Source organism: Habropoda laboriosa, unplaced genomic scaffold, assembly GCF_001263275.1.
Source record: "Habropoda laboriosa isolate 0110345459 unplaced genomic scaffold, ASM126327v1 scaffold801, whole genome shotgun sequence".
Lineage (NCBI taxonomy): Eukaryota > Metazoa > Arthropoda > Insecta > Hymenoptera > Apidae > Habropoda > Habropoda laboriosa.
Genome location: NW_017101026.1, coordinates 475,950 through 502,198, shown reverse-complemented (window position 1 = coordinate 502,198; position 26,249 = coordinate 475,950). Strand labels below are relative to the sequence as shown.

General features: G+C 43.2%; 1 protein-coding gene across 1 annotated transcript in view; it reads left to right on the top strand.

The window, feature by feature from the left end:
- Positions 1-755: 755 nt before the first annotated feature.
- Positions 756-26,249, top strand: part of LOC108577916 (dopamine receptor 1-like) — a 31,620-nt gene continuing 6,126 nt past the window's right edge. The window contains exon 1 of the mRNA XM_017941147.1: positions 756-788. Coding sequence (XP_017796636.1) covers positions 774-788 — 15 coding nt within the window. The 5' untranslated portion in view covers positions 756-773. The remainder of the gene's footprint in view (positions 789-26,249) is intronic.

Below are 26,249 nucleotides of genomic sequence, written 5' to 3'. Positions count from 1 at the left end.
CTCCACCTGTTCACCGCGGCTAGAGAAACGAAATCTTTCGAATAAGACGGAGTTGTCTGGTCTCTTCCGGTTAACAGCTTAATATTCCGCGAGTTAATTAAATCCAGGGGGATTAAACGCGACACGATTATACATCAATCTGCGGCGTTAGTTTGCTTGTCGGTAGGTAAAACGAACAACAGCGATCGTTGTTCTGAAAATGACAAAATGTAGCAGCTACCGGAGCAGCACCGTCAATCGATACCACGAGGTCCGCGGTGCAAACTCTCGGAGAATCGGTTCGTAATAAGTAATTGAACCACTCCATATACCGAGACGCTTTTTCTTTTTAATCGCGGCGAAAACGGAAGAGCAACGTCAGACGTCACGAAGCGGGTGAGTTTTCCCCTCGCGTGCAAGAGGGGAGAAAATGCAAAATTCCTCGTTAGTGTCCGCCGACGAAGAAGCAGCATCAAAAGTAACGAGCACCGGCTGCTCGGAATAAATAAGCTAAGAGAGTAATCTAAATTGCGGGAGAATGGGAATCGTTGTCGAACACGCGGTTGCCCGATTCGCCTGGTTCTTTTTTCGAGGCAACAGGGCTAACAGAGGGTAGAGAATCGGGCAAAGAAAAGAGGGTGGTGGATGCTGACAGGGGGAGAGAGAGAGAGAGAGAGAGAGAGGAGAGGGTTGGAGGGGACTAGGTGGAGGGAACTCGGGGAGGGGTGAGAGGAGGCTGTGCTCGGGGTGCGGAAGAGTCAGTGCGCGGCGAGGCGCGCCAGCTGCCGCACGTCATGATTCTACCCCAGGTGAGCTACGAAGTTACCCAGAAACATCACAGCACGCTCTCGACTACAAACCGGGACCGCCGAAAATTCGTGACTATATATATATTACATATATATATACATACATCTAGACGTACAATATTCCTAAATGATTAATCGTGTCTGTCTCTCTTTCTCTCGCAGTCACCCCCCTCGTGCATGACAAGGAACAGTGCTCGATTAAGCACTTTCTTCACGTTGCTCGACCTTACTTTTTCAATTATTACCCAACTCATCATAGCACGATATACATATATATATATATATATGTACATAGATGAAAAGCATGATTAACTAATTACCTCTCGTTTTCGTTGTTTCTCGTGTCTTTTACTATCTCAGTGTTTTTATGCTCCCTCGTAACCGTACGTAACCCTTTCATGCTCTCTCTATCTCTCGACGAACGGCGATTAACGAGACACTCGAGCATCCGTCGGAAAGGAGTATCATGAACGCACGATCGAGTGAAATAACCAAGGATCACCCCGGAGAGGCTCTGGCTGACGCGCGTCGATTCTCCGTTGCTCTTCTCGCGTCTTCTTCGAGTGCCGTGTGTATAAGAGATAAAACTTTCGTCTATCTCTCGTAGTGCTGATGGTGACACGAAGCTGTTGTTGTTTTCTCAGTGACATACTACTACTATCGCTACTCTCGTCCGATTGAACATTTTTTTTCTTTGTTTTTTTTTTTTTAACGACTCCGTTGCCTTCTCTTTTACGAGGAGCCCGTGTACACGGGGACGGGGAATGTTGCGACAACGCGCACCCCATTGGCTTCCGCCGGAGGAACGCGTAAAGTGATTTTACACCGTGCAAACAAACTTTATTTCTCGATTCACTTACGACGGACGCTTTGTTTGCCCGCGTAATTGATAGTCTCGTCGATCGTGAATTAATCTTTTCCAGGCCGGCGAAGCGTGACACGGATCTCCCGCCGGCGAAAATTTCAATTTTCGCAAGTGAAGATTAAGCTTTATGCATATTCAAGCCTCTACCCCGTATATATACCCTGCTTCTTATCCACGATACTTTGATCCTCCACCGACTAACCCTTTGACAGTGTCTTCATTGTCTCTCTTATTCGCGCCTTTTGAAACAAACACTCCCCTCGATCGATCGATTTTCACCAACTTTTCCACCTTAATTCCACGGTGATATTTAACAAACGTTAAACAGGCTCGCAACAGGTTCTCGATCGTTATTCTCTTAATTACGCTAATTTATTCCCCCGACCTATTCGTTCCATTACCATTTTCACTCTAGTGATCGTTTCCTCTTCACGTTTTTCTATATACATATATGTATTTTTGCAATTTCTTCGAGGGTGGCAATCTTATCGAGATTTCCACAATTCGCGTCGATTCGAAAAGGCGGCAGCCATCAAGTCGTCTGATATATTAAAGGTGCCTTGACAGCAAGCAACGTGCGAGGAAGAAGGGCTGTGCACGGAAAATGAATGCCATCTCGGCGGCGGGAACTCAATTTCGCAGCGAGGCGATGAAAAGGGAAGTGTTATGAAAGGCGAAGCCTGTGCTGTGCGAGAAGCGCGGAGACTTTGAAAAATCGTGACTGGAGTCCGACGAATCAGTCTGCCGGAAGAGTGAAGGAAAAGAAACGTTTAAAGAAGCGGTCCTCCGCGAAGTTTCATCGTCCACGAGGCATTTCCATTTCCAGCCGATTCACTCGAGTAGGGATGCACAAATCTTATCGAGTTTTTCGCCTCGCGGTAAGTAACACGGCCACTTCGATCTGCAAACTTTCACGGAGCTGCCGGATATTGTTTCGCGATTGGATCGAGATCGAGGAAAGTTTGTTCGCTCTAGAGTGCTCCTTGATGGATACTTGGACCAACCACCGATGTATATTCCCATCTGGCTAACTTCTACAACGTTGTTCCAAGCTTTCAAGATTTTTACGAGTGTTGTGCTTCTTCGAGCTATCTTTCGATAGTTGTTTAGTGAAAGATTTCACGAGAATTTCATTCTACCCGAAGGATTTTCATCGACTAACCGTGTTATCGACGTCGGGCTTTCGAGCGACGTTTCAGAAGAGGAGGAAGAAAAATGTCATATTCCAATGGAAGATTGAAAGAGGAGAAAATCGCAGGCTGACCTCGTCGATATAAATCTGATTTACCCGACCTATTCGATTTCGAAGAAGCTACGGGAACGCTATAAAGTACAGAGGGAGATTCCGCTTCGTCAGAATGGAAATATTTTCGAGGATCTAACGATGGCTGAGCTTCCAAGCCTTCCAAGAGGGTGAAGTGTTATTCCTGGCCCGATTATTTCTCGCCACCTCGCCTCTTCCAAATTGAACCCTGGGATCACCGGAATCGACGAAAATTTCATTCGAATACTATTTTTTCAACGATATCTCTCGTCGAACTTTCACTTAAATATCTCTCGAGCTGTTCGAAATCGAAAGATTTCTAGAACGATATAGAAATTCTGTTAAAGGGAAGAGAAGAGTTTTACGGAAAACCGTGCTCGATATAAAAGAAGCGAGATATCGATGGATCCGACCCTCGAAGAATAGAAAAATCCGGATGAAAAAGAGAATTCAAGGTGGATCGGAATGAAAATCGAGCCGCAGTCCGTCGTAGTACGAACCTTTCGATCATCGACGAAGAATCCAACTATCGATCGTGAATCAGCCGATTTAGACACGCGAATACACGAGTGAAAGAATTCTGGAGAGTGAAAAGCAACATTTCCCTATCTAATTCCGATCGAAACAATTTGGAGGAAAGCCGTAGAGGGCTATAAAGCTAACCGAGCAAACTCCACTTTCTTAAAACCGGATCCTCTATTTTTCGAGGGTTCGAATACCACCCTTATCCCGGAACAGGAAACAATCTCTTTGTAATAATTACAAAGCACCTCCTCGATATATTTTTATGGAGCATGCTGACTTGGGAAGAAGGGCCTACCCTACGCACCCCAATAACCATTGCCTTCCCCGAACCTTCGCATTTCGTCTTCGATTTATTCGGAGCCGACAGCAACGTTAAGTAGAATTCGAAAATTGCAAAGTGTCCATAAACGGAGATAATGGAGGACGAGATCGATGGCCTTGAGTTTCTTCCCATCGGAGAGGATTTGCCATTTCGGTAACGACCTGTAAGTCCAATTATCTCGTATAATCTGATAGTTTATCTGTCTGGGCAGGGATTGCACGCAAACTACTTCCGGTTAGAGGAGCAGCAGAGAGCTTTCTGAGGTCTATGCCTGTTGCACGTTAAGGCCGTGATTTAGCTGTCGATTAGCCACGATGATGGATCGAGATTTTCCAACAAAATTTCTCGATAAGCCTTCTTAATTACAGCCTTATCACCTTGTTGAGAAAATCTTCGCGTAATAACTTGAGCGACAAGTAGAACGATACACGTTATACTCTGCTCTATCTCTCTTTCTCGCTTCGTCGCCGTCTCATACACATTTCCATTCGTATCTTCGCGGGGACCTCGCTGTTTAGGCTAGATCTAGGTTAAATCTAGGTTAGGTTCGAGTTAGCTTTGCATCGGGACTCCATTCTTCCTTCCCACGCTGCTTAATAAAGCACACATCTCTCGCCACGTCTATTTACCTTCGTGCATTCGACACTGGAACGTCAATTTTTAAGAGAATCTTCACGAACACTCTCTGACAAATAGTTGATACCTATTTAGGAGAGTTAATAAGCAATCTACGTTAGCTAGATCGATGTCGGATTACCCGAGTGTACACCTAGTCTTAAGACCGACAAACTCTTGCTCGGATGTATAAGCCGAGTAAGGCTTCCGGTATTGAATCGCCACAGTGGATAATCCTAATTAACTCGTATGGCTCCCCGAAAACTTTTCGATCGACCACGTGATAATACGTTTCTTTATCATATACGCAAGTTACGTGACGATCTTTTGACGGTACGGAGCAAACAGTCGAGGATACCTCGCACCGAGAGAAATAAAGAGAAGTCAGTTTTAACTTGGATGATTTCCTTATTATACGGCGGCCGTTCGATAAATTCGCTACAACAATTTAACGAATAAACGTTGGAACGAATTTCTTCTCTACACCGTTCGTTATCGTCCCGATATCGAACGTGTGTATCTCCAGCAAACGACTCTCAAATTACGCATTCAACGATATTAATTATAGCAACGAACGATTCTAAAATTTCATTTCGCCTCGTACTTCCATCCCGCTACCGTCTCTCCTTTATCTACTAATTAAAAATTCACCTAATCCTCGTTCAATGTACACTCCATGCACGAATTCCGAGATTTCGCGGAAGTTTATCGATCAAGACTCGATAAACTACTCTTACGAGTCGAAGCTTTATGTGTTGCACCGAATGCTGCATGATAATTTTCAAGATCCTCGCGGCACACACGTATACCTAATTAAACCGTACAGATGTCGAGTAATTTGTAAGCAACGAAATGATAAAACTGGCATCCAAGGATGGTAATAATTTGTTCGATTTAACGTTATCCAATGAAATTTTCAATTACAATTGACGACCCGATATCGATAGCTCCGTTTAACTTCGACGACCTCTACATATGCGAAATTCTGTAACAGTGATCAGATCGATGGATCTTCGATCGGTGGCGAGAGCACTAAGTTCGAGATAGCCATTGAACCCTCGAACTAAAGCCCACTGTTACACACCGTTCTGTGCGCTCTAATATCAAGTACAAGCCCGTCATGTTCGATCGAACGTACGCCTCGATCATTGATACTATTGAGAACTCCGTCAATCGAGGACCCTCGGCAGATTCTCTTTGTCAGCCTTTGTGTCCTGACCGTCGTTCTCTGACCGAGAATCTTTTTGACACCGTGTTTGATCACCAACCACAAATGATTACTACAAAAGTACGACTATTTCTCGAAATATCTACTTGTTCGTTCGTCAACGGGGGGTGAAATTTTAGATATATTCTTCGTAACGAAGAACAACGACAAAATCAACTGATTGATCAACGGTATTATCCTATTCATGTCGCATCTTGAGAAATTTGCCATTACGGCGATCACGAATCCCGGTTTCATCGCGTACCGCTCTTTCCATCAGTTTTCTTCGGCGAAATTCGAATCGAACTGGTAGCCTCTCTCGATGTTCTCCTTTTCCCTCGGCTTTTATGCTGCCTTAATGAACCGTCCGTGATCCGAGCAGCTTGCAATAGGGGTAAGAGGGCCGAGTAATTTGCGCTCCTTGCGAATTACATATCGAATTCTATTCAACCCTCGATATGGTTTCAATCGATGAAACGAAAGTTCCGGACAGTACCTCTGTTAACGCGTTAATTGCTCGGAATCGACGCGTTTCCTTGCCGTCTGTTGAATCTTCATTTTTCAATTAGAGAAAAGTGAAATATTCGTAGTATCGTGTATCTCGGTTCTCTCGAAATTCACAAAGGAAACGAAGGATCTTTTTGTGGTAGACGAAAAGGGATCGAAGCTTGGCAGAAAATGGCAAAGCACAAGGCTTTGACCTCTCGTTGTCAGATCGTAACGAGGGTTGCCTTTTCCAAGGGGTCCTGTGAACTTATTTCGTAGATATCTGTTCGATTATTTTATTTCACAATTTACCAATAGATCGTGAACATATCCTCGCGGATTAGTAAAATTCAATTATTCCGCCAGAGGCTTTTCCTCCCAATTCTTCGTTCTGCCTCCCTTGAAAGGTTTAGCATTCCCAATTAGCAACTCCTGCTTTTACAATCGACGGTAATTACGCTCTGGGATTAATCAAGAATTAACAATCGAAAGTCTCGGAGGAACATTTTTGTAATTTCGACGGTGTCGAAGAGAAGTGAAACGTTCGTTGGAACCTCTACGTGGATTAGTCGGCAAGGTGCAAGCACAGCAAGCGATATTTCAAACTCTCAGAAGGAGGTGTGCGTGCGAATTTTCCTATCCAGTGGAGAGGAGCAAGTCGTTTACCGGGATATTTATCGGTACCGCGAAATCAGGATCCGATCAGCTCGTAAATCAGGGTTGACATTCTCGCTCGCTTAAATTCATTCTACTTGGAAGGCGATCGAAGTAGATGGAACGTGGAATTTGCCTGATAACGGCGAATTCTGTCCACGAATCGAATCGTTTACGAATAGCCTCGCGAATTTTCCGATGATTCGAATCCTACGCCCTTTTTTCACCCACCTCCCCTCTTCGTCTCATCTGTCGCAATCAGGATAAACGGGATTTAATTAGGACGGCTGGATAGAACGGAACTTTCTTTTTTTCTCCTTTTTTTTTCGCCTCGTCCAACTGCGCCCGCCTCGATGTTCCTCCTATCTCGCGTACCTTTCACGACGGAAATTTGTTTCATCCCCGTTGGAAAAATTTTTCCACCCGTTGGAAAGCGCGCTCGTTTCCTCCTTTACGCGCACTTCGTCTCGACTGTTGGTGGAGATTGATCGAAAACCAGGTTCTGGTCCCGTTCAACCGAGGATCCATACGCGAATTTTCCATATAAATCGGAATTTCCAGGAGTCTTACAGAGGCGGGGAGGAGGAGGAACGGTCGAATATCCGCGATACAGGTACATGGATATGTATGACGTATCGCTGTTTTCGACATCTCGCATTCGCACAGTGCCGCAAACTCTAATAGAATAGGTGAATATTTCAAAGTTTATATTGTTGCAGAGGACGGATGTCTCTAATTAATCACTGGCACGTAGCGCATTAAGAACACGGTGCTATTTTAACGAGCAAACTGCACACGGAATACAATGATTTATGTATGTATACATATAGGGAGAACTACGTAACCGGTTAAACTGGAAACAAAAGGATTTCTGACCTCCCCTGTCGTTCGTTCAATTGTTTGTCGTTTAATTAAACGGCATAAACTTGTCTCGAATTAAACATGCCAATTTAACGAAGCAATTTATGGGAATAGCCACGAGAGTTGCGCCGACGAATCCATCGAAATCACGGAATTCAGACTGAACTCTCTCTCTCTATTCTCTCGACGTTCTTTGTCTCCCTCGATTTTCCTATTCGTCGGTCACCGGTCTCTTTCGGAAAAATAGTAGAAAAATCCTCGAGTGTCGTTATCGTTATTTATCATAAACAAGCACGTATGTACCATATTGTATAAATACCTGAGGGTAAACACGAAACACGAGCATTGTTAGGTGGAGGATTGACGAACGCCGTAACCGGAGGGACTATGACGCAGATCGATTGTTATCGAAATGTCCGCGTTCGGCTAATCATTTGCCTATCAGTCGCATCAAACGTTCATCAAACGTTCCAAATCGAACAGGTTATAAGCCGATGTTACATGCTCCGCACAGCTTGTTTCTCTCCAGCGAATTACAATTTCTCCCTTGCTCGCAAACATCGTTCTGAACGCTGATTCGTTCGTTTTTTCGATCCTCCGTGGAACGCGCAACTTTACAAAACACCTGTGAATTTCTACGAATTTCGTTTAACGATAAAAGAAAGTCCTGTAACGTCGAAGTTGAGAAATTCGTGAAACACGTCATAAGCGGTGATTTAATTAATTTCTCATCCTCCGTGGAACGCTCGATCTTACTAAATTTTCCTAAATTTCATTTAATAAACGAAGAAAGTCCTGTAACGTCAAAGTTAAGAAAACCGTGAATACGTCATAAATGGAGATTTGGAGCATAGAAATTTGCGAGGGTTCGAAGCGGTAATTAGCTCTGTGCAAATAAGATAAATTTTCTCCGGTAATTCACCCCAACCAGCTGAGTAATGTTTACCGTAAACTTTTAATTAATTCGTATCCCAAAGAGTATAAGAAGCAACGGATCATTGCACCGTGTTATTTCCTCTCTCTCTCTCTCTCTCTCTCTTTGAATTTTCACGAGAATTTTCTTCCTAATCCATTTACAAGCATGAAAACCGTTATGAAGGAATTATTTCATCGTTCCAAATGCGATTTTGATGCCGCGGATAAACCACTTTCAGCGGATTAAACTTTTTCCATTGAGAAGCGTATCGCAACATATTTTCACGATCGTCGCAACGGCGTCGAGATCGTTATTTCAAGATGCGCTCTCTCTCTCCGATATCTCGATTCAGATTCGTCTCATCGGTGAGTTCGTAATTAAAGCTGGAAGTTTCCTATGCCCGAGTTTATTTGATTAAATGTGCTTAAACGGCAGATCTTACCGCGACCTCGCTGTCTCTCCTCACCTCTCGGTCGCCTCTGTCAACCATAATTTATAGACAACGGATTCTCGAATAATCCTGTATTTACCGGGTAATCAAATTCTACCATTTTCTCCCGAAAGTTTAATCTCAGCGAGAACAAACGAACGATCCAAAAAATATCCCATCTCCGAATTAACGAGGCGAAACTGTCGTTCGATTGTTCGCGATATCTAGATAAGAATTCCCTGCGAAAAGTTCAAGGTAAAAGAGGTTTACTATGAAAATATTTGAAAAAAGGTGATTTTCTTCGGTGAAACGTGGCACAGTTCGTCAGGGAACTTTCGTCCTCCCAAGTATTTTCTCACGGGAAAAATTCAGGGAGATTATCGTCGAGGGGAAAGAAAGGGCCGGGGAGACGAAAGAATAAGAGACAACTGGACAGATTATAATTGTTTCGCTCGATCGACCGTCACGCTATTTGTCTTACCGTGGAATTGAAATTTCTCCGAGACGATTCCACTCGGTTTCACGGTCGCTCTTTTACATGCCTGTTCGTCAGATTGTACAGACCGGTTTAAAAGTTAATTCGATAAAAAACTCGGTTGAAAAATCCATAATAAGTAGCTGACGTTTCCCTTGTTCCAAGACAATCCCCCGTCTTTTCTTCCAACCTAACGATCCGCTTTGATAACGTCTCCGGACTAAGCTGAATTAAAGAAAGGAACCTTCCTTTGCCGAGATAAAGGAATCAGGATCCCGATGTTTCTTCTTCTTTCTTTCGATTATGTTCGGTTCGCCAAAGACACCGAACGGAAAAGGTACACCGCAAACGTTAGGCTCATCGTGATTAATTTCTTCTTTTCTCGTCGATCGATTTATTCTTTATTTTCCACCGCGGTTTCAAACAATTTCTCTTCCCGGGACACAGAGGAGCTCGATGTTAACCGTACACACGCCAGCCGAAGCTTAACTTTGCATCGGGAATAAGCCTGAAGCGGTGGTGAACGGCGCATTAATGTTTCAGCAACGGGAGAAGCTGCGGTACCCGTGGAAACAGTTGCAATTAAAGCGTTTTACCACGGAGTAAAATAAGTAGTGGTTGATATCGAATTGAGGAAAATCGGGAACGAGAGGGGCGAAGCTTTTTCATTATTATTCGCAATTGTACAAGGAAGCCTTTAAGGCATCTTCCGTAGTTCTTCTAAGTTCTTCCGCTCGTTGCAACGTGAATCGCGAGCAATCGTTTGTAGATAGGACGCATGGGGGATATTCTTCTTACCGTGTCTTGATGGTTTTTGATTTATTTAGCAGACAGGTAAGATCTCGGAGAGAACGTAATTTTCAATCGGTATTAGAGAGATTCGATACATTCTCGTTCATTTTCCTGGACGAAATTGCTCGTTTCGTAGCCGGTAAACCTATTCGGCCTAAAGGCCTTTATGAATTCTAGTCGTGGACGCCATTAACGAGATTATCGGTCGGAATTGTAGCATCGAATCGGTACCATTCCCATTACCTCCTTATTCCCACCTGTCCCCTATAAATCGAGATAGATATACGACCACCATTCAGACACGTTCCAATCGTATTTCTTCGCTATTTTTTCCGCCTCGTCGTACAGGAAGTACGACGGCTGAAGTAATATTTTTCTGAAGGCAAAAGTATCGAACAATTGTTTCGACGAATTTTCACGACTTGTCGATCGTTCAAAATCACCGGTTAAATTTCACTGGACGAATTCGAAGGGAAGAAGAGCGATATATCGCGGTGGTTATGGCACGCGAATGGAGATGGCATCACGGAAAGCTGTGCCCTCGCAAATCGAACGGTAATTAGATCGGAATGCAAATTGCACGTGTGGTTCCACGAAATATTAGGATGAAATACGCGTTAGCATAATTTATCCTAACGCATGCTCATCGGCGACCTCTCTCTCCTCGATATTCACTAATTACATTTATCGGTGACAAGTCGCACGAACATTGATACCCTCGAATAAGCTGGAAATCTCCTATTACTTCAAGTATTCCGACGAAAAAGATTCGATCATCGATCGTATTTTCCTTTGAACATTAATCTCGTCGAAAATGACGGGAAACAATTGCACGAAACAACTGCATAATAAGTACGGAAAGCAGAGGTAAAATTCCGGATGAAAACTTATGAGATCGAGTCACCGGAAATAATGCCGGAGAATCTTATCTTCCGTGATTAAGACAACCCTTAGAAAGCTGCCGCCTTACCCGAGATAGTTAAAATATTATCTGAATCAGGAAACTGGGGGCATCCTACCGCTACTTCCGATCGTTAAACAAACTTGCTCGAGATTAGCCCCCTTCCTCCTCGATATTTCGCAATCAGCCACCTGAGAAACTCTCGGCTGTGTTCCAGTTTGTCGTTAAAATTCAAACGATTCGATCAACTCGTTCGGAAGCAACGAGGAAACGTGTCGGTACCGTGGCTCGGATTAATTCCTTCGTCCACGCCTCGAGAGATAACTCCTGTAAATTTAACATATTTTTCGAGACTTCTCGACTTTCCGCCGGGTTCCAAGCTGAACTCTGAGCTCGAGGATAGCCGAAGCTTTCCATTATGAAAGTGCGCTTTTAAGGGGAACTATTAAAAATGACTAAAGCCGTCGAAAGTTTAAGTACGCCTCTGTGAAAACCGACCGCAGGAGGAAAAGACACTTTCTTGGGAGGTTTACCCGCGAGTACTACCAACAACTATCTCGCATTCTTGCCACGAGCAAGCACAGGACAGATTTAATGTCAGCCACTGCAACTAGAACTTCCAGATGATAAATGTTCGAGATGCGTGTCCGCCCGTTTGTTTTACATAAACTAAACGTCTTGCTACGCAATTTGTTATCGTCCTTCGGCCGCTCTTTTTTTTCCCCTCCACAGAACCCATAATGAGATTTTAACGAAAAAAGGAGGGGAAAAAAAAAACGAAGAAAAAACAAGGAAAAATGTGGCACTCCTGTGGTAACCTGTAATTAAAACGCTTAATTGGAAAAAAATCACAAGCTCGCTTGTTAATAAGGTTACAACGAGCCGTGCCACGACCGCGGCGGAATAAACGAGAATTTGTTAGCAACAGCGGGCATTTTTCCTAATTAAAACGAGATGTTCGAGATTAAAATCGCGAAAACAAAGACAGCGCGCCAGGGATCCCGGTAATCCTTCCGTTTGTTACCATTTAACCGGCGTATTAACGAACATCCCGTTAACATAAAATCGATTCGTCGTAAATTCTTCCGTCAACCGGTAAATTCTATTTCACCTGGCAACCTCCGCAAATTTACACGTATCGTCCACTTTTCGAAACGTATAGCTTTTTTATGGTAATTTCGATCTCGTCGAAATTATGCTAACGAACGCGTCGAGTGAAAGTACTCGCGGGCATTTATAAATAGGAAAATGAGATTATGTAGAAAAAAGTGAAACGAGAAGAAAGCGAAGAAATTATTCGAAAGAAGCGTATATATGTAGGTTCGAAAAGTAAAAGCGTGTAAAATAGAGGGATACACTTGAGCAGCGTAGGCAAGAGAAAATATACGGACGTCAGGTCTTACCCCTTTTCACTTTTCTCTGCTAATTTTCCAGCCGGTTGCCTTTCCATTCTGGAAGTTCAGCCGGTGACGTATCGTTGGAAACCCACCGGCTAGGACAGCCACTTCATTACTTTCTGCAATCGAAACGCGCGCGAATCTATCGACGTTACGCTCCGAAACCACGCTTCAACGATCCTCGAAAACTTTGCTACTTTACGACGTTCTAAACTAATTTTCCTTAACTTTCAATCGTCCAATTTCTCTCTAACATATTCCTTCTTTATCTCGGGGCTTCGAAGCTCCGCATAATTCTTGGCTGTACTATACAGGGGACGATGTTGCTGCTTTCGCCTGCTTTCCTCTATCATTCTTTCTTTCGATCGACATCCATTATTCAACGTACATACGTGTACAACATACTCGAGACGAAGGGACGCTTTGTATCTCCATTAAATATAAATGGAACTTTGTATCCTCGATTAAATCGCTCCGTGGAAGACATTTGCGTGTAATGCTCCAGGAATTAAGCACCGAAAGAGATTTTAAACGAACCAGCTTAATTGGAAATCTCCTCTAACAGGCTCTTTCCTTCCCGAAAACTCCGCACTTTTCATCAGACTTTTCATTTAATAATATTGCCAAACTTTTCGTAGCAGTTGATCGAAGAAATAAAAAGCGAAAAGTTCAAGTTTCGACGAAACTTTTACCTCGTAAAGAACCGTTATATTATACAGGGACCCGAATTTCCCTGCATTTTAGGCAGATAACGCACTTTACGGCCGCGCAGCGAAAAGAGTAGCAAATATCGCGAACAAACGTTATGGGATAAATAAACATTCGATTTACCGCTTCCACGTGCCTTCAATTTCAACGTGTATTTATGAAATCGTGAATGAGAGGAAACGGTGCTGTGCACCATTGATTCTCTGACAACGAGAGTCATTTTACTACGATATTACACACCACGTCGCCGCAAACTTTTTACCGTCTGTCTGAAATAATCGACGCCCATTTCTCTGAAAGATAAAACAAAAAAGTAAGAGTTACGAGGAAACTGTGTCTCCTTGTTTGCTTCCATCGTCGCTGGCAAAAGTATATAGGTAACGTGCCTTGCAAAATAAACAGGGACCAGCCGCCGTAGAAAATCTAATTTGCCAGATGGAACTTTAAAACTTAGCCTTCGAAGTGCTCGTTTATTTATTCATCCCTTCGCGCAGTCATCCGATTTGCTGAAACAATTTCATCCGCGGAGGTCCGTTCTTTCGTTCTCAGCACCGCGAAAACTTCCGCGAATTTATTTACTCCTCCCTTGTCCGTCCGCAATTTGTAACTCGCAATCCTCGCAATCTGGAATTCTTCTGTTCCGAACGTACCGGCACGTATCAGACACGCTCGAGGCGCGTGAAGTTGAACTCCTCCGAAGACGTAGAGCGGCACCCTTCGTTGGAACAAGCCCAGGAGCCAATTCCGACAGATTTCACGGCTGTTCTGTCAGATCCGTTTATCCTTCAAGATACAAACCTCTTCTATTTCAAAGAAACATCTACCCTCTTTCTCTCCCCCTCTCTGAAGTTCCCCTTGAACTCCACTTTCAGAGAAATTCGCCATCTTCGGGGTAGTTAAGTGCATTCTCGATTCTATGCTTAAAAGCTACTAATAGTGTAATATTTGAATTGTCTCTCCGAGTAGCCTGCAGGAGAATGTAAAGAAGCCAAGTTAATCAACGCTGTGAGAAGCGAGTTGTTTGATTTTCGAGAAGTTGAACGTTAATCGAGTGACGAAATTGAGAAATTTGGAAAAAGCGGAGGAGATCAATTTGACTTGCGGTAGGCTGAAATATTGAGTCTATCTAGCAGAGGTTTGCTTCATCAAGTACAGCTACATCTTCGTTCGTTCACTCGTCTGTGGAAGAAGAAATTGCAGTTGGGGTATTTTCGAAGAGAAATTACTTTCCACACAGTTTCACCGGACGCGCTTTTTACCGTGAAACGGAACGAATTTCTTTAGAATCGAAGGAAAAATTGCTCTCGACTCTCAGTTTTAATAGCGGCAATACCGTCTCCTTCCTGCTTCCAGCCAGAATAATTCTCGTGACTCTGCCGACACTCGAGTACTTGACCGAGAATGCAAATATCACGATGCATCTCGTAAAGTGCATACCCCTCTCTTTTCTTCGCAAAAATAAATATCCCTTTATTGCTTGTCAGCCCTCTACAACCGTTTCCATCGAGGTACAATAAGAATTTAAGGGGATACTTGTAAAAATTCCGGTAGAACTGTGACTTAACGAAACCCAACGTAAAACGGTCGCATTGAAATATAAAAAAATAAAACGTGTCAGCTGGATTAAAAAAGATAAATTCCATTTTACGTCTGTTCCTCTTTTTTTCTTCTTTTCACGCTCAGCTACGTAAATTTGATTCGCCGAGATAGAAAGGTGGTTCCGGTTCCTGGTGGCTTCGTCGAAAAGATCCATCGATAGTACCACACCTCGGAGATCGAGGTGAATTTCGTGGGTAAGCAGGATTTTTGGTCGTTAGCCAGACCACTTTTCTCCAGGGGCGCTCGTTACCCGAAACTCGCGCTTAAACTCATTTGTTCTTCCAACATCGTTCTCTTTTTGCGTCTTATCCTTGGAGTTGGTAAGTACGTGGAGACCGTTCGCGGAGGACGCGGCTTCTCCAGTTCAAGATCAGAGCTACTCCTTATCCGAGACTTTTTTTCCCTTGGCCGCGCGGCAAAACCGGCCGTACTCACGAACTTTCTGATAGAATGTATTCACCGGCGGGAAAAGACGTTCTCGCGAGGGAAAAGAAAGAAAGAAGAATCAGGGGTTAGGTCCCAGAACACCGTTTTATACGCTCGTATAATACGACCTTCTCTCTGCCTCCTCGTGTTTAAAGCCTGAAACGTGATTCGCGAAACGTAAACGCCCCGGCATGGACGTTCTTTCAATTTGAAAAATTATACGAAAACTGATACACGCCGTGGCAGGTAACGAGAGGAGATTGATTTTTCTATCTTAAAGGAGAACGTCCAGCGACATTCGTCGTTTTCCATTGAACGACAGATAGGACAGCGGCGGATTTTATTTTCAGTGTGTCCTCGCGGACAGCGTCGTGCCGGCAAATTGCGATACACGCGATAGTTTCTCCCCGTGGTTGATAAATTTGCGTCACGTTGTTGTACGCAACTCCGCGAAAAAGGAACGCGATCGATATTCCAATTTTGCCACGCGATCGATCTCGCCTAGCAAAAAGCAGCAGGCTTTATCGGATGAACAAGAGCATCCGTGCAATAACTATACCCTTCCCGAGGGTATTGACAAATTCATAGGAAACGTCCCGTAGAATCGAAGCCGATATTTGTTCGTTTCTACGAATCGAGAGCAGTACGATCTCGTTGTCTCGTTGTTAATTAAGCCTTGCTTTTTACCATCTCTCGTGCGTACGTTGAAAAAAGGTTAAGGTAAAGGGTTAAACGTGTGGTCGCAACGCGAGCTGTAATAAGTGAAACGTTTAGAAACACTATCCGTCATGCCCGTTTTATCGACATTCGAAATTCCATTATTACGGGCCGGCGGACGGGAATTGCGTTCGCGTACACGATTGGAAATGGAACCGGGAGTACCCTACGGTGCGACAAGTTTGCTCGTACGGCATCTGAGCTTCGTACCTCCCCAGAGACAAAAGCACACATGAATAAAGATAAGTAGCTGCGGCTTCTCGCTCGAGAAACGTCCCCGACGTCATACCGAATTGCATTTTATAGGCCGTGTTTCTTCCGTTCATTCCGGTTTCCCTCGTTTCTCACACCTTCCCCACGAGTCGATCCGCCTTTTATCGGTCTCTGGGAGATTAAAGTAACGCCGGACGAAAGTACAGGGTGCAACGTTGCAACGACTATAAGAGAAAATAAACGCTTCTCCTTCCGTACGACGGATCGAGTACATCGACGAAGGTTGGATATCGTTAAACCCCCTGTGCGGCAAAAATTGCTTCTTCCTCTCAAGACGCCACGCGGATAGATCTGTGTGCTGGTAGGAGAGAAATCTGATCAGGCGAAACTTTCGAAATAAAAACAAGCCAGTCTTTAGAATCGGAGATTAAAAAGCGTGTATTTAAATACGTACCTGTTTCGTACACCTCGCCGAAAATTTCATCACGATTTGAACAGCTTCGGTAGTTACAGTGTTCGTTTAATTTTCCATTATCCGGTACGAAGGACAGCCGGATTAGCTTTCTACGGAGCGCGTATTTTATTGGGGACACCGGGGCTCGTGAAAAGTTAACGAACCGGGAGCACCGCGATTATTTATCCAGCCTCTATCCCCTGTCCTCTATCTACATACATACATATCCCGGCACCTGATGAAAAACTTGCACCCTCTCGACGTAATATTCGTTAGTATAATCAGCCAAAAACTAATCCCATTAGGGTAAAGAAAGTAATCCTTATCCGCAACGACCGTTAAATCCGGTCTAACTATTTACAAAATATCTTGACGAACAAGGAAGGAATTAATTTGATCGTTCTCGAATGATAGATGCTAACATCGAGACGTAGCAACCCTGAAATCTCGCGGTTCACGAGATAGCAACGCGAAAGTATCAAATCCTCGCGGGATTTTCGGATTCAACTGAATGAGAAATGGCCAGGAATTATTGCAAAATTATTCGAGCTGTCTACGCCGCAGGCAATTAACCAACTTTCCTTTTAATATCGCCTCTACTTTTCCCTGGTAATGACAACGTCTCCGCCGCGAACAAATGATAATGTGATAATTATTACACGAGATGTTCTGTACCCGCCGACACGCAACTCGCTATCGTGATTTCGACAAATTCAGTATTACCCGTAGAATTTTTATTTTCCCCATTTTTCTACGTGAAATAAAATTGCTCGATCCACCTTGTCGATTTCAGTGGACGTAATAAAAATTAGTTACGATCGATTGGTGAAATATGAAATAAAAGCTATACTATCGCGTGTACGTGTACGATTGCGTGCGTAGATATTTAGATAGAGCATGTTATTTCCAAAAATTGTACCGCGCTCGTTCTCAAATTTCCGCCAGTCAATATTTCAGCGAAACAAACAGAAACGTTTCATCGATGCATTCTGTCTGGGATAGGAACATTAACAAATGGGAACATTAACATTAGAAGCTGTTTCGTTTCGCCGATGAATCGATATACTGTACCGTGAAAAAGCATTTCCATATACTCCTCTAGATTTGTATAATTGAGAGAGAACCCTCCGTTTCAATCAGCGAACAGGATTTACGTAAAGCCGATCAGAGGAAGTAACAAATTCTGAATATTTCACGTTTCAGTTATATATCATCCGTATAACTACGTCCGCGTAAAAGCTCTTAAGAGACATTTTCTCTTTAAAATTAACCCTCGTCCGGTGAATACCGTGTCATTTTCACCCAACCTGTTACGAAGAGAAATCGGACGTTATCGCGATGATATAAATAACGACGCGTCCGCTCTACCGTAGAGGGAATAATTTTCAGTATTTCAGAAAACTATTTTCAATATAAAATTCCTATCCATTCACCGGCTGCGACTCTGTCGAAAGATCCGCCGTTGATGTGTTAAAAGTGAAAATCGGTACGGTCGATATTAGAGACAGGATTACCGTCGTAAACACGTTCGCCACGGTCACACCAATGGGCATGACAAAGAAGAAAAGATCTCGGATTCGTGGCACGCACGCGACCGACGTTTTACGATCTCAACGTCGTCCAATTTCTCACGAATAAAATCCTTCTTTATAGTTTCGACTGTTGGCTCCGCATTTTCCGGAAAACCGGCTAGACGACGGCCTCTGTCTGCCGCGGCCGATAAGTGCAATAGGCTGTCGCGCCGAAGGGGATAGTTTTATCATTCTTTGTAAATTACCGTCACGCTCGTTCATACTTGCGCATATCTCTTTCGATTCACCTCGAACAACGAAGAGTTGAAAAGTCCTCGAAATACAATTGTGCGGAATAAAGGACATTTTAATGAATGCGCCGCGAGCGGTGGTGTGTACACGCTTTTATAACAATTCGCATTTACGTTTCCTGCTGTAATTTTATTTTTCGCACAGAAAAAAAAAAGAAATATCCTCTTTCCGCAAACCATTAAAATAATTTGCCGAGAATTGCACAATATGAACTCCACCGACCCGTTCTGCCGTGGAATCGTTCGAATCTCCATTACCAGGGCTAATTGGAACACACGCGATTTGTCCAATTTGATTAACGGATATTCACGTCGACCGGGGTCCCTTCGATCGAGAATACGAACGACGTTTAATTCGGCAAAAGGGGAGGATCGAAATTCATAAGAGAATCCCAGCGATTCAGGGGACAATCGGACTGCTATATAACCTTTTCTCCTTTTTCGCCCCCTCTCTTTGGGTTTCTCTCAGTCCCTTTTTGTCCCTCGACAAAAGCCTACCCACCGTATATGCTATCGATCCTCACAGTACTTGTCTTTCATCCCATGTAGCCTTGACAATTTTCTCCACGAGATCCTACGAGTTAAAACCGAGTTTTCACCGATGCAACTTTGGGTATCCATTTTCCAAGTTCGAATCCTGGCACGGTGGAGAACTTGGACCGCAACCCGCCAAGGCTCGTTGTGTTTCGTGCATGAACCGTCTAACTTTTGGCGAGCCGATTGAATTTAGAGTGACTCACGTCCAACAGAAACGCGTCACTTCGAGGTTGCGTTAGAAACCGGTGCGAAATCTTTTCCCTACGGTTAATCAAACACAAATTTACCGTGGCTTTGGTTTAAACATTTAACCATGCGTTTGTACTGTACAAGTAACGTAATCACCGTGTAAACCTCTTATACCGCATTTATTCGACTGATTTTGTTTGTTCTATAAACCACTCGTTGATCTCTTCTCGCGCGTAAATTCGTACATTTCATAATGCAAACATTGAATAGATATTAATTACCCATCGAAACTTTGAGTATCGGATACCGGTGTGAAATACAATATATACTCCTATAAATTGCAGATTCGTGTACGAAACAATTCGCCGATAAATCCTCGAGAATAGTTAAACAATTGAACGTGAAACGGTTGTGAATTTACTCGAGAGACACGCTCGCCGAATTTTCGTTCTGTCCCTTTTTTTTTTTTTTGAAAAACGGTGAAACGAAATGACAACGTAACCGAATGAGCTTCCCGAGAAAAAACTAATAAGAGAATAATAAGTCTTTTCAAATGGAAATACACACCGAGAACTGCAACGCCAAGTTTTCGAATGTATGCAAACCTTGTTTTACTTGTGAATAATAAAACGCGGACGATATTTCATTCCACGGTGTTTTTCATATAACCCGCGCGGATGGAACATAAGCTCGCAGCTTTGTGAGAACTTTTTTAAATAAACTGCCTCGATCTCGGTAAAGCTCTGCCATTCACCTTCGGACCAATCTTCTGCCAGTTTCACAATCATTTAACCTCCTGACACCTCGCTAGAAAAAAGGCTCTCGCTCGTTGAAAAATTCTTATCCGGGAAATCGAAATAGACATTGAGCGTAAATCACGATAAGCAGCGATCAACTGCAGAACACTGGTAAACGGTAATTCCCAAAAAATAGCGAAGCATATGTATAACATAGACCCACGCATTGGTAAATTTCCTCGTTGTATCTGCAAATATTAGTCACGGGGACAAGCGAAACATTTGGTCTTTTCGGGCATCGGGTAAACATTCGAGAGAGAGAGAGAGAGAGAGAACAAGGAACCACAAGCACACCAGAAAATTATTTAAGTAATCCCTCAATACACCCGTTAAACTTCGCTGCGAGGATAATCCGCTTCTCGAAGTTACTCGATGAATTTTCGCGAAAATGATTAAGTCGTTAATGGTAACAATAGACTCACATAATTCCTGGTCTGTGTATTTTCCACTTGGTTCCCGTGCCTTTGACCGCAGCACAGTTTCGCGCAAGGAGGGAGAGACAGAGTATTGATTCGATCTAAAAAAGAGAAAGTAAAAATTAGTATAATTTTCACGAGTGTGTTATATAGTTGTTGAATGAAGACACAGGAAAGAATTAAAAAGGAACTACGCAAGCAGCGTCACCGTTCGGTTGTATATTTACAAGTGTCCATGCATTATCGGTATATCGATTTTAAGCATGGCGAACGGCTTGGATAAAAATAACGGGAATTCAGGCTGAAGCAAGGGACTGGAAAAACCGAAAATAGGCGGCGATGGTCGTAACGGCGTTACTGCAACGACGTTCCGTTCATTATCTACGCTTACACCCTCAGACACAAGAAGCTTAAAAGCTATGCACACGTTGCCCTCTATTAAATCATGGCGAAAACGTTTTGCCTTCGAGACGCCCGAAATAGCGCTAATCGTTATACCTGCCGTTATAAATTCTAACGTTGAATACAAAATAACACATGTCTCTCTCTCTCTCTCTCTCGTTTTTACCATCGACCAATGGGGAAAAAGGTGGACATTTTGCAAATTCAATTGGATATCGATGGGTCCATTAAACGCTGTCGCACAATTTCCGAATTTAGTGCCATCAATGTCTATCGAACGCTTTAAACGTAATGGAATTCTGCCGTTTAAACGGGATCAACGTCGGATTAACGCTGGAAAATAGACTGTACCTTCATTCCGATATATTATTATAGTAAGCTGAAAGAACGTGAGCAAGCGTGCTTTGCTACGCTGAAACTGTATGCACGATGTAATTAGCATGCGCATATATTTCATATAAACGAGAGCGAGTCATATTTACGAAGGTACAAATGTACAACGAACTGGTGGGAAATCGAAGAGGGAGACGATATTCCAGTCACTCTTTTTTACACAGCTTGTGCTTTTCCGTTAAACGAAATCAACGAGAACTTCTAATTAAAAGATTTGTCCCCTCTGAAGATTTTTGCACGTCGAGACTCGTGTATCGGAGTGGCGCATGCATAATGCAACTTTGCTGGCGTAATTATGTTGGAATGGTAATGATTTCGGAATTACTTGCAAATTTCGGGCATGCGGATTCCTAAGAGGCGAGCATCCATGAAATTCTAATATAAATTCCACAGTTCGGCCAGAAAGCGCACACCTACGAGCAGTCTTTAAGACAACGCTACAACATTCCACGGATTATCCGCGAAAGATCAAATTTAATCTAATTCAATTGGTCAACGAACGAAGAAGATTAAAGGAGAACGTTAGCGAGAAAATACGTGTCTAGTGGATCGAAAGAGGCTGCTCCGATTTTCGTACAATTCACAAACGCAACACGCGTTATCTGCGTACGTTTAGTCACTATGCATGCATAATGCATACAGAACAAGGCTTCGGTCATTGCTCGATACACTAATCCAGCATACAGTTGGTCAAATTCTAACTTTGCATAGTCGTTCCGCGATACGCGATAGAGTGTGTCCGCGATACACCAAATTCGATCCTGCAGACGATAAACCAGAAATTCCGCGCTACGTTACCTTCCAACTAGAACTACGCCAAACTAGGGAAAAACTATGCGTTCGGTATGACGATAAATTCTCCTCCGTGATATCGTTCAATTCGATTCGATCGAGAGAAGAAAATAACAATAAGATGCAACAGCGTAGTTGCGGCGACACGCTGAAATTGCGTGTCACGCTGAAATTCTACGCAGGCTGCTTGATTACGTCTCCCGTTGCATCTAGCGTTGTTGCATCTACCGGTGCGCTAGTCCACTTACACACATTCACACTTACAATAGCCCGATTATACAGCATGTTATCCCGCCGCCACGGATTAATGCACCAAGCATTCGATGCAGCCTACCGTGCATCGTGTACAGCGTACTCCCACGTAAGGTATTTAAGTGCCCCTGTCAGTCCAACGCCAAGAATACACTGTCGACTAATTAATTCGAGGATACGGGGAACCCCCTTGTGACCCGTTATTATTCCCGTTAATATTCTTCCAATACCGAGTAACATGTCAACGATTGATAATAGAAAACCAGTCTCTACGGAACAACCATCCGACTGCCCCTGAACCACTACACCGCGTGCAACTTCCAGTTAACCCAATTCACTTAAATATGTTATATTCGCGTAAATATCTTAGTATACGGTGAAACTCTTTAATGCGCTTTTAATCCAACTTCGCCTGGGCGAAAAGGAGAGGGTAAACCTTGTTGCGCGACGCTTCCTGGCTGCAGAATGAATTTGTCACATAAAGAAGATAGAGGAAACGAAGTTTCTGCGCCCACCACCGGCAACTCTCGATCCTCTTACACATCGTTATTCCCCGCTCGTTCCTGCTCCACGACTTTGCATGAATACACCTACGTACGACGCTGTAGTTCGTAAGTGTTGGGTCACCCATTATGTTCGTGCAGAAATTACATTTCAATGGTATTTCTTCGTCGAAGTTGGTATCGTATGTCGCGAAAGGATACTGAATCATTTTCAAAGTTGCTCGAAACTTCGTTGTACTGTCTCGCGAGAAGAAGTGTTTAAGAAGTCATAAGGTTCTCGACGGACGACTACGAAACTACCGTGGAAAAGAACGGCTTTTTTTATTACGAATAGATACGACGACGTAATCTTTGTCAGCTCAAAGAGACATTTTTATTTTTCTCCAAACAGAAAGTCTTTTTATCCGTGTATCACCGGGTGCCGATCTAGTTACCGAGCACTTTGTAAGATGAATCGCAGAAATACTGTAAAATACGTAGGAACAGATCGTGAGATCGTGGAGAAACAATCTGTCTGCCTAAGTAAATCTGTAAAATTGTCAAGGTTTGTTAAGTGTTAAATCGAGCGAGAGGAACAGACGTTTTTTTTTTCCTTGTTCAAGTTGCACGCCACAGAAGAAGTTCTTTTAATTAAGATTCTGGTCCAGCGGATTTATCGTGGAATGAAATCCCTTCTTCGTCGAGAACGATACAGCAGCAAAAATTCTGATAATTAAAATTCTTTAATTAACGCGCGAGAGTCAATTGCATTATTTTCCTTTTTTTTCTCGCGGCACGCTGATTATGTCGGATAATTGCCAAAAGTTTATTTTAATAAAGGGGCAAAAGTAGAGAGAGAGAGAGAGAACAGAGAGGAAATACTAGTCGGTATAAGCCGGCGAGTAAAAGAAGAAAAAGTAGGAGAACGCAGTTTCACGTGAAATGAACAAACTTTCGCAACGATTGATACAACCGCCCAACAATTAATATCATTACCTAGGCGAAAGGTTTCCCCGATAAAAGTTCCGTCATACTCGAATTACAATAAGAGAATTGGATTGTTCGACGAACGCGAAGGGATGCTTCTCTTCAACAGAGTGTTCCTCTGTAAACTTTATCGTTCCAATACGCGTTATCGAGATCTCCACGTGAACGTGATATTCTATTCCATTTGCGAACTACTTACGCATCGACCAGATAAGAGCGCTACCGTGATTTTCATTAGTATTCCACCCTCGTACGTAACGTGGGCTCGTTCTCCGATGGTTTAGAAGAGAGAATCCAGAGATAGATCGATTGTCAACTGTCTCGCGATATGTATTACGTTCTTATCCGTCGTCACAGTTCACATCTGTCTCCGTCGTAAAAATCCAATTGCCAAGCTGTGCTGTCGTTTCAGTAGAACGTAGACGCGTAAAACTTTCCCAGACTTCGTATCGCCGTCAACTTGTTAAAAGCGGCGCGGTATCAAAGCGCAAGCTCGATACCAAGCACACGGTATAAGTAAATTCTATAATAGGTGCCGGTTTAACAGTTTGATTACTATTAAGCCGGCAGTTATGGCGGAGAGGCGTCCAACGGAGAACAGAACGTCATTAGCAGGCAGCAATCTCTGTGCTGTTGCGATCCACGGTAATCGGGTAACCGCAGTAGTTGTCCAATATCGTACAAACACCTTAAAATTACCTGTTTACTCGTGGCTCAGAATAGAGAAGCTTACGCGCGTTTCAAATTAATCGAACATCATCGTCGACGATAGAAACTTTTATCGAACGATAATTCTCTTCAATTTATCTCCAATGTTAAGGGATAAAAACTATTTCACGTTATTCTGTTAACGGAGAAAGTTGGTCGATTGGTCGTTTGATAAATCGACATTACTCCGAAACAACAAGAACATAATGAAACTTCGATATTTCGGCTGGTTCGTGTGTTTATTTATTCAAAGATCGTGCAGATGCCACCGCGTCCATTGGCAAACCTGCCGCGTTGGTAAAATTAATGAACTCTGTTTTCATCCCACTGTCACAGGGCCAACGACCAGTTATCCTGGACAAGATAAAAAGAAAACAATTCCATTTCGAGGATTACCAGAGTCGTATTAATGTATCAGAGTAAAACAAATGACATTTAAGAAGTGGGACAGTCCAAAGACTAATCCAATCGAATTGTCGTATTTTAACACGAGGAAGGGGCTGATAATATCGATTAAAGTAGAAATGTAGAATATACCTATATACGTGGTATGTATCTGTATATCAAGTGGGTAGCGTATCGTCTAAATTCAGGCACAACAGCCCCCCTACGTCTCTATGTCATTCTACGAACGAAATTAACAAGCGTCATCGTGGAAATTCTGGCTTTCTGAACCTACCATCTGCCTTTTCCCTCGCTCTGCGAGCCAGCTAGACACGAAGGGAACGGGTTTCAGCCTGAAAGACGACCTATAAACGACCACTACGTGATGCGAATTTACTTGACAATGCTCTTCAATTTTCACAACCGAGCCTGGAGAACAGAAACGTCGTTCGTTAATTGAACACCTCCCCTCGATTGTCTCGATATCTCGATTTGGAAAACTTGTTAAATCTGCGTTACGGAACGCTGTATAATCGTTGATAAAGTTAAGGGCGAGAGAGAGTGGTGCAACGGATATCATCGAGATCGCCTTTTAAGAAGTCTCAGCGAAGACTTTAAAGGTAGATATACCCGATGTCGCGAGTTCAGATAAGAAAGGCCCCGGTGAACGGGGAAGAAAGGAAGAACGTTCCCGGAGGATGAAACGGAAAATTATATTTTTCGCGCGGAGGAGATGGAAACGACACCGATAAGCGCCGCCCAGCCTTTGGCTAACATTCAATGGAACGTGCTACCTACAATTTCGCTACAAACGAGACAAAATACAGCGACAAACAGATAACCTATAACGAGAGCCAGCAAACTTGTCGCATCACGTCGAGCTTAATTATTTATTATTGCGTGCAGGCTGCCTTGAAATTTCTCGCATTCGTTCGATTCTCCCCGCTGTTCGTTTGTTAGATAGAAATTGGAAAAAATCCGCACACGCAACGTTAAAGAACGTCGGATGCAGGTTACGCTAGCTCGCGTATGACCTCAGGTGCACCTGCAGGCAGGAGACGTTGGCATATCGACCAATGCCCTGCTCTCGGTGACCTCCATCCACCCTCCTCGCTGCCCATAGTAATTTATTTAGAGTACTTTTGGCTGAAGTTCTGCGCGCTTCGCGTAATATCGTGGCTATTCCAATAAATCGAACTAATTGCATGAAATAACAATTTAACGTAAACGGAAACACGAGAGATGAATTTTTCTCTCCATTTCCAAATATTATGTTAATTAACTGTAATTAAACCTAGCTCTGTTAAAGGGAAACGGTATAATTGAATTGATACTTACAAAAGGTGCACACGTATAGAGAGGATATACATATTTGGAGATTGGCAAAAGGAACACGTAAAATTATCAATGGAAACAATCGAAATGAACGCTGGATATTCGGACTGCTGCCTCGGATTAAAATTCTCTTTGTTC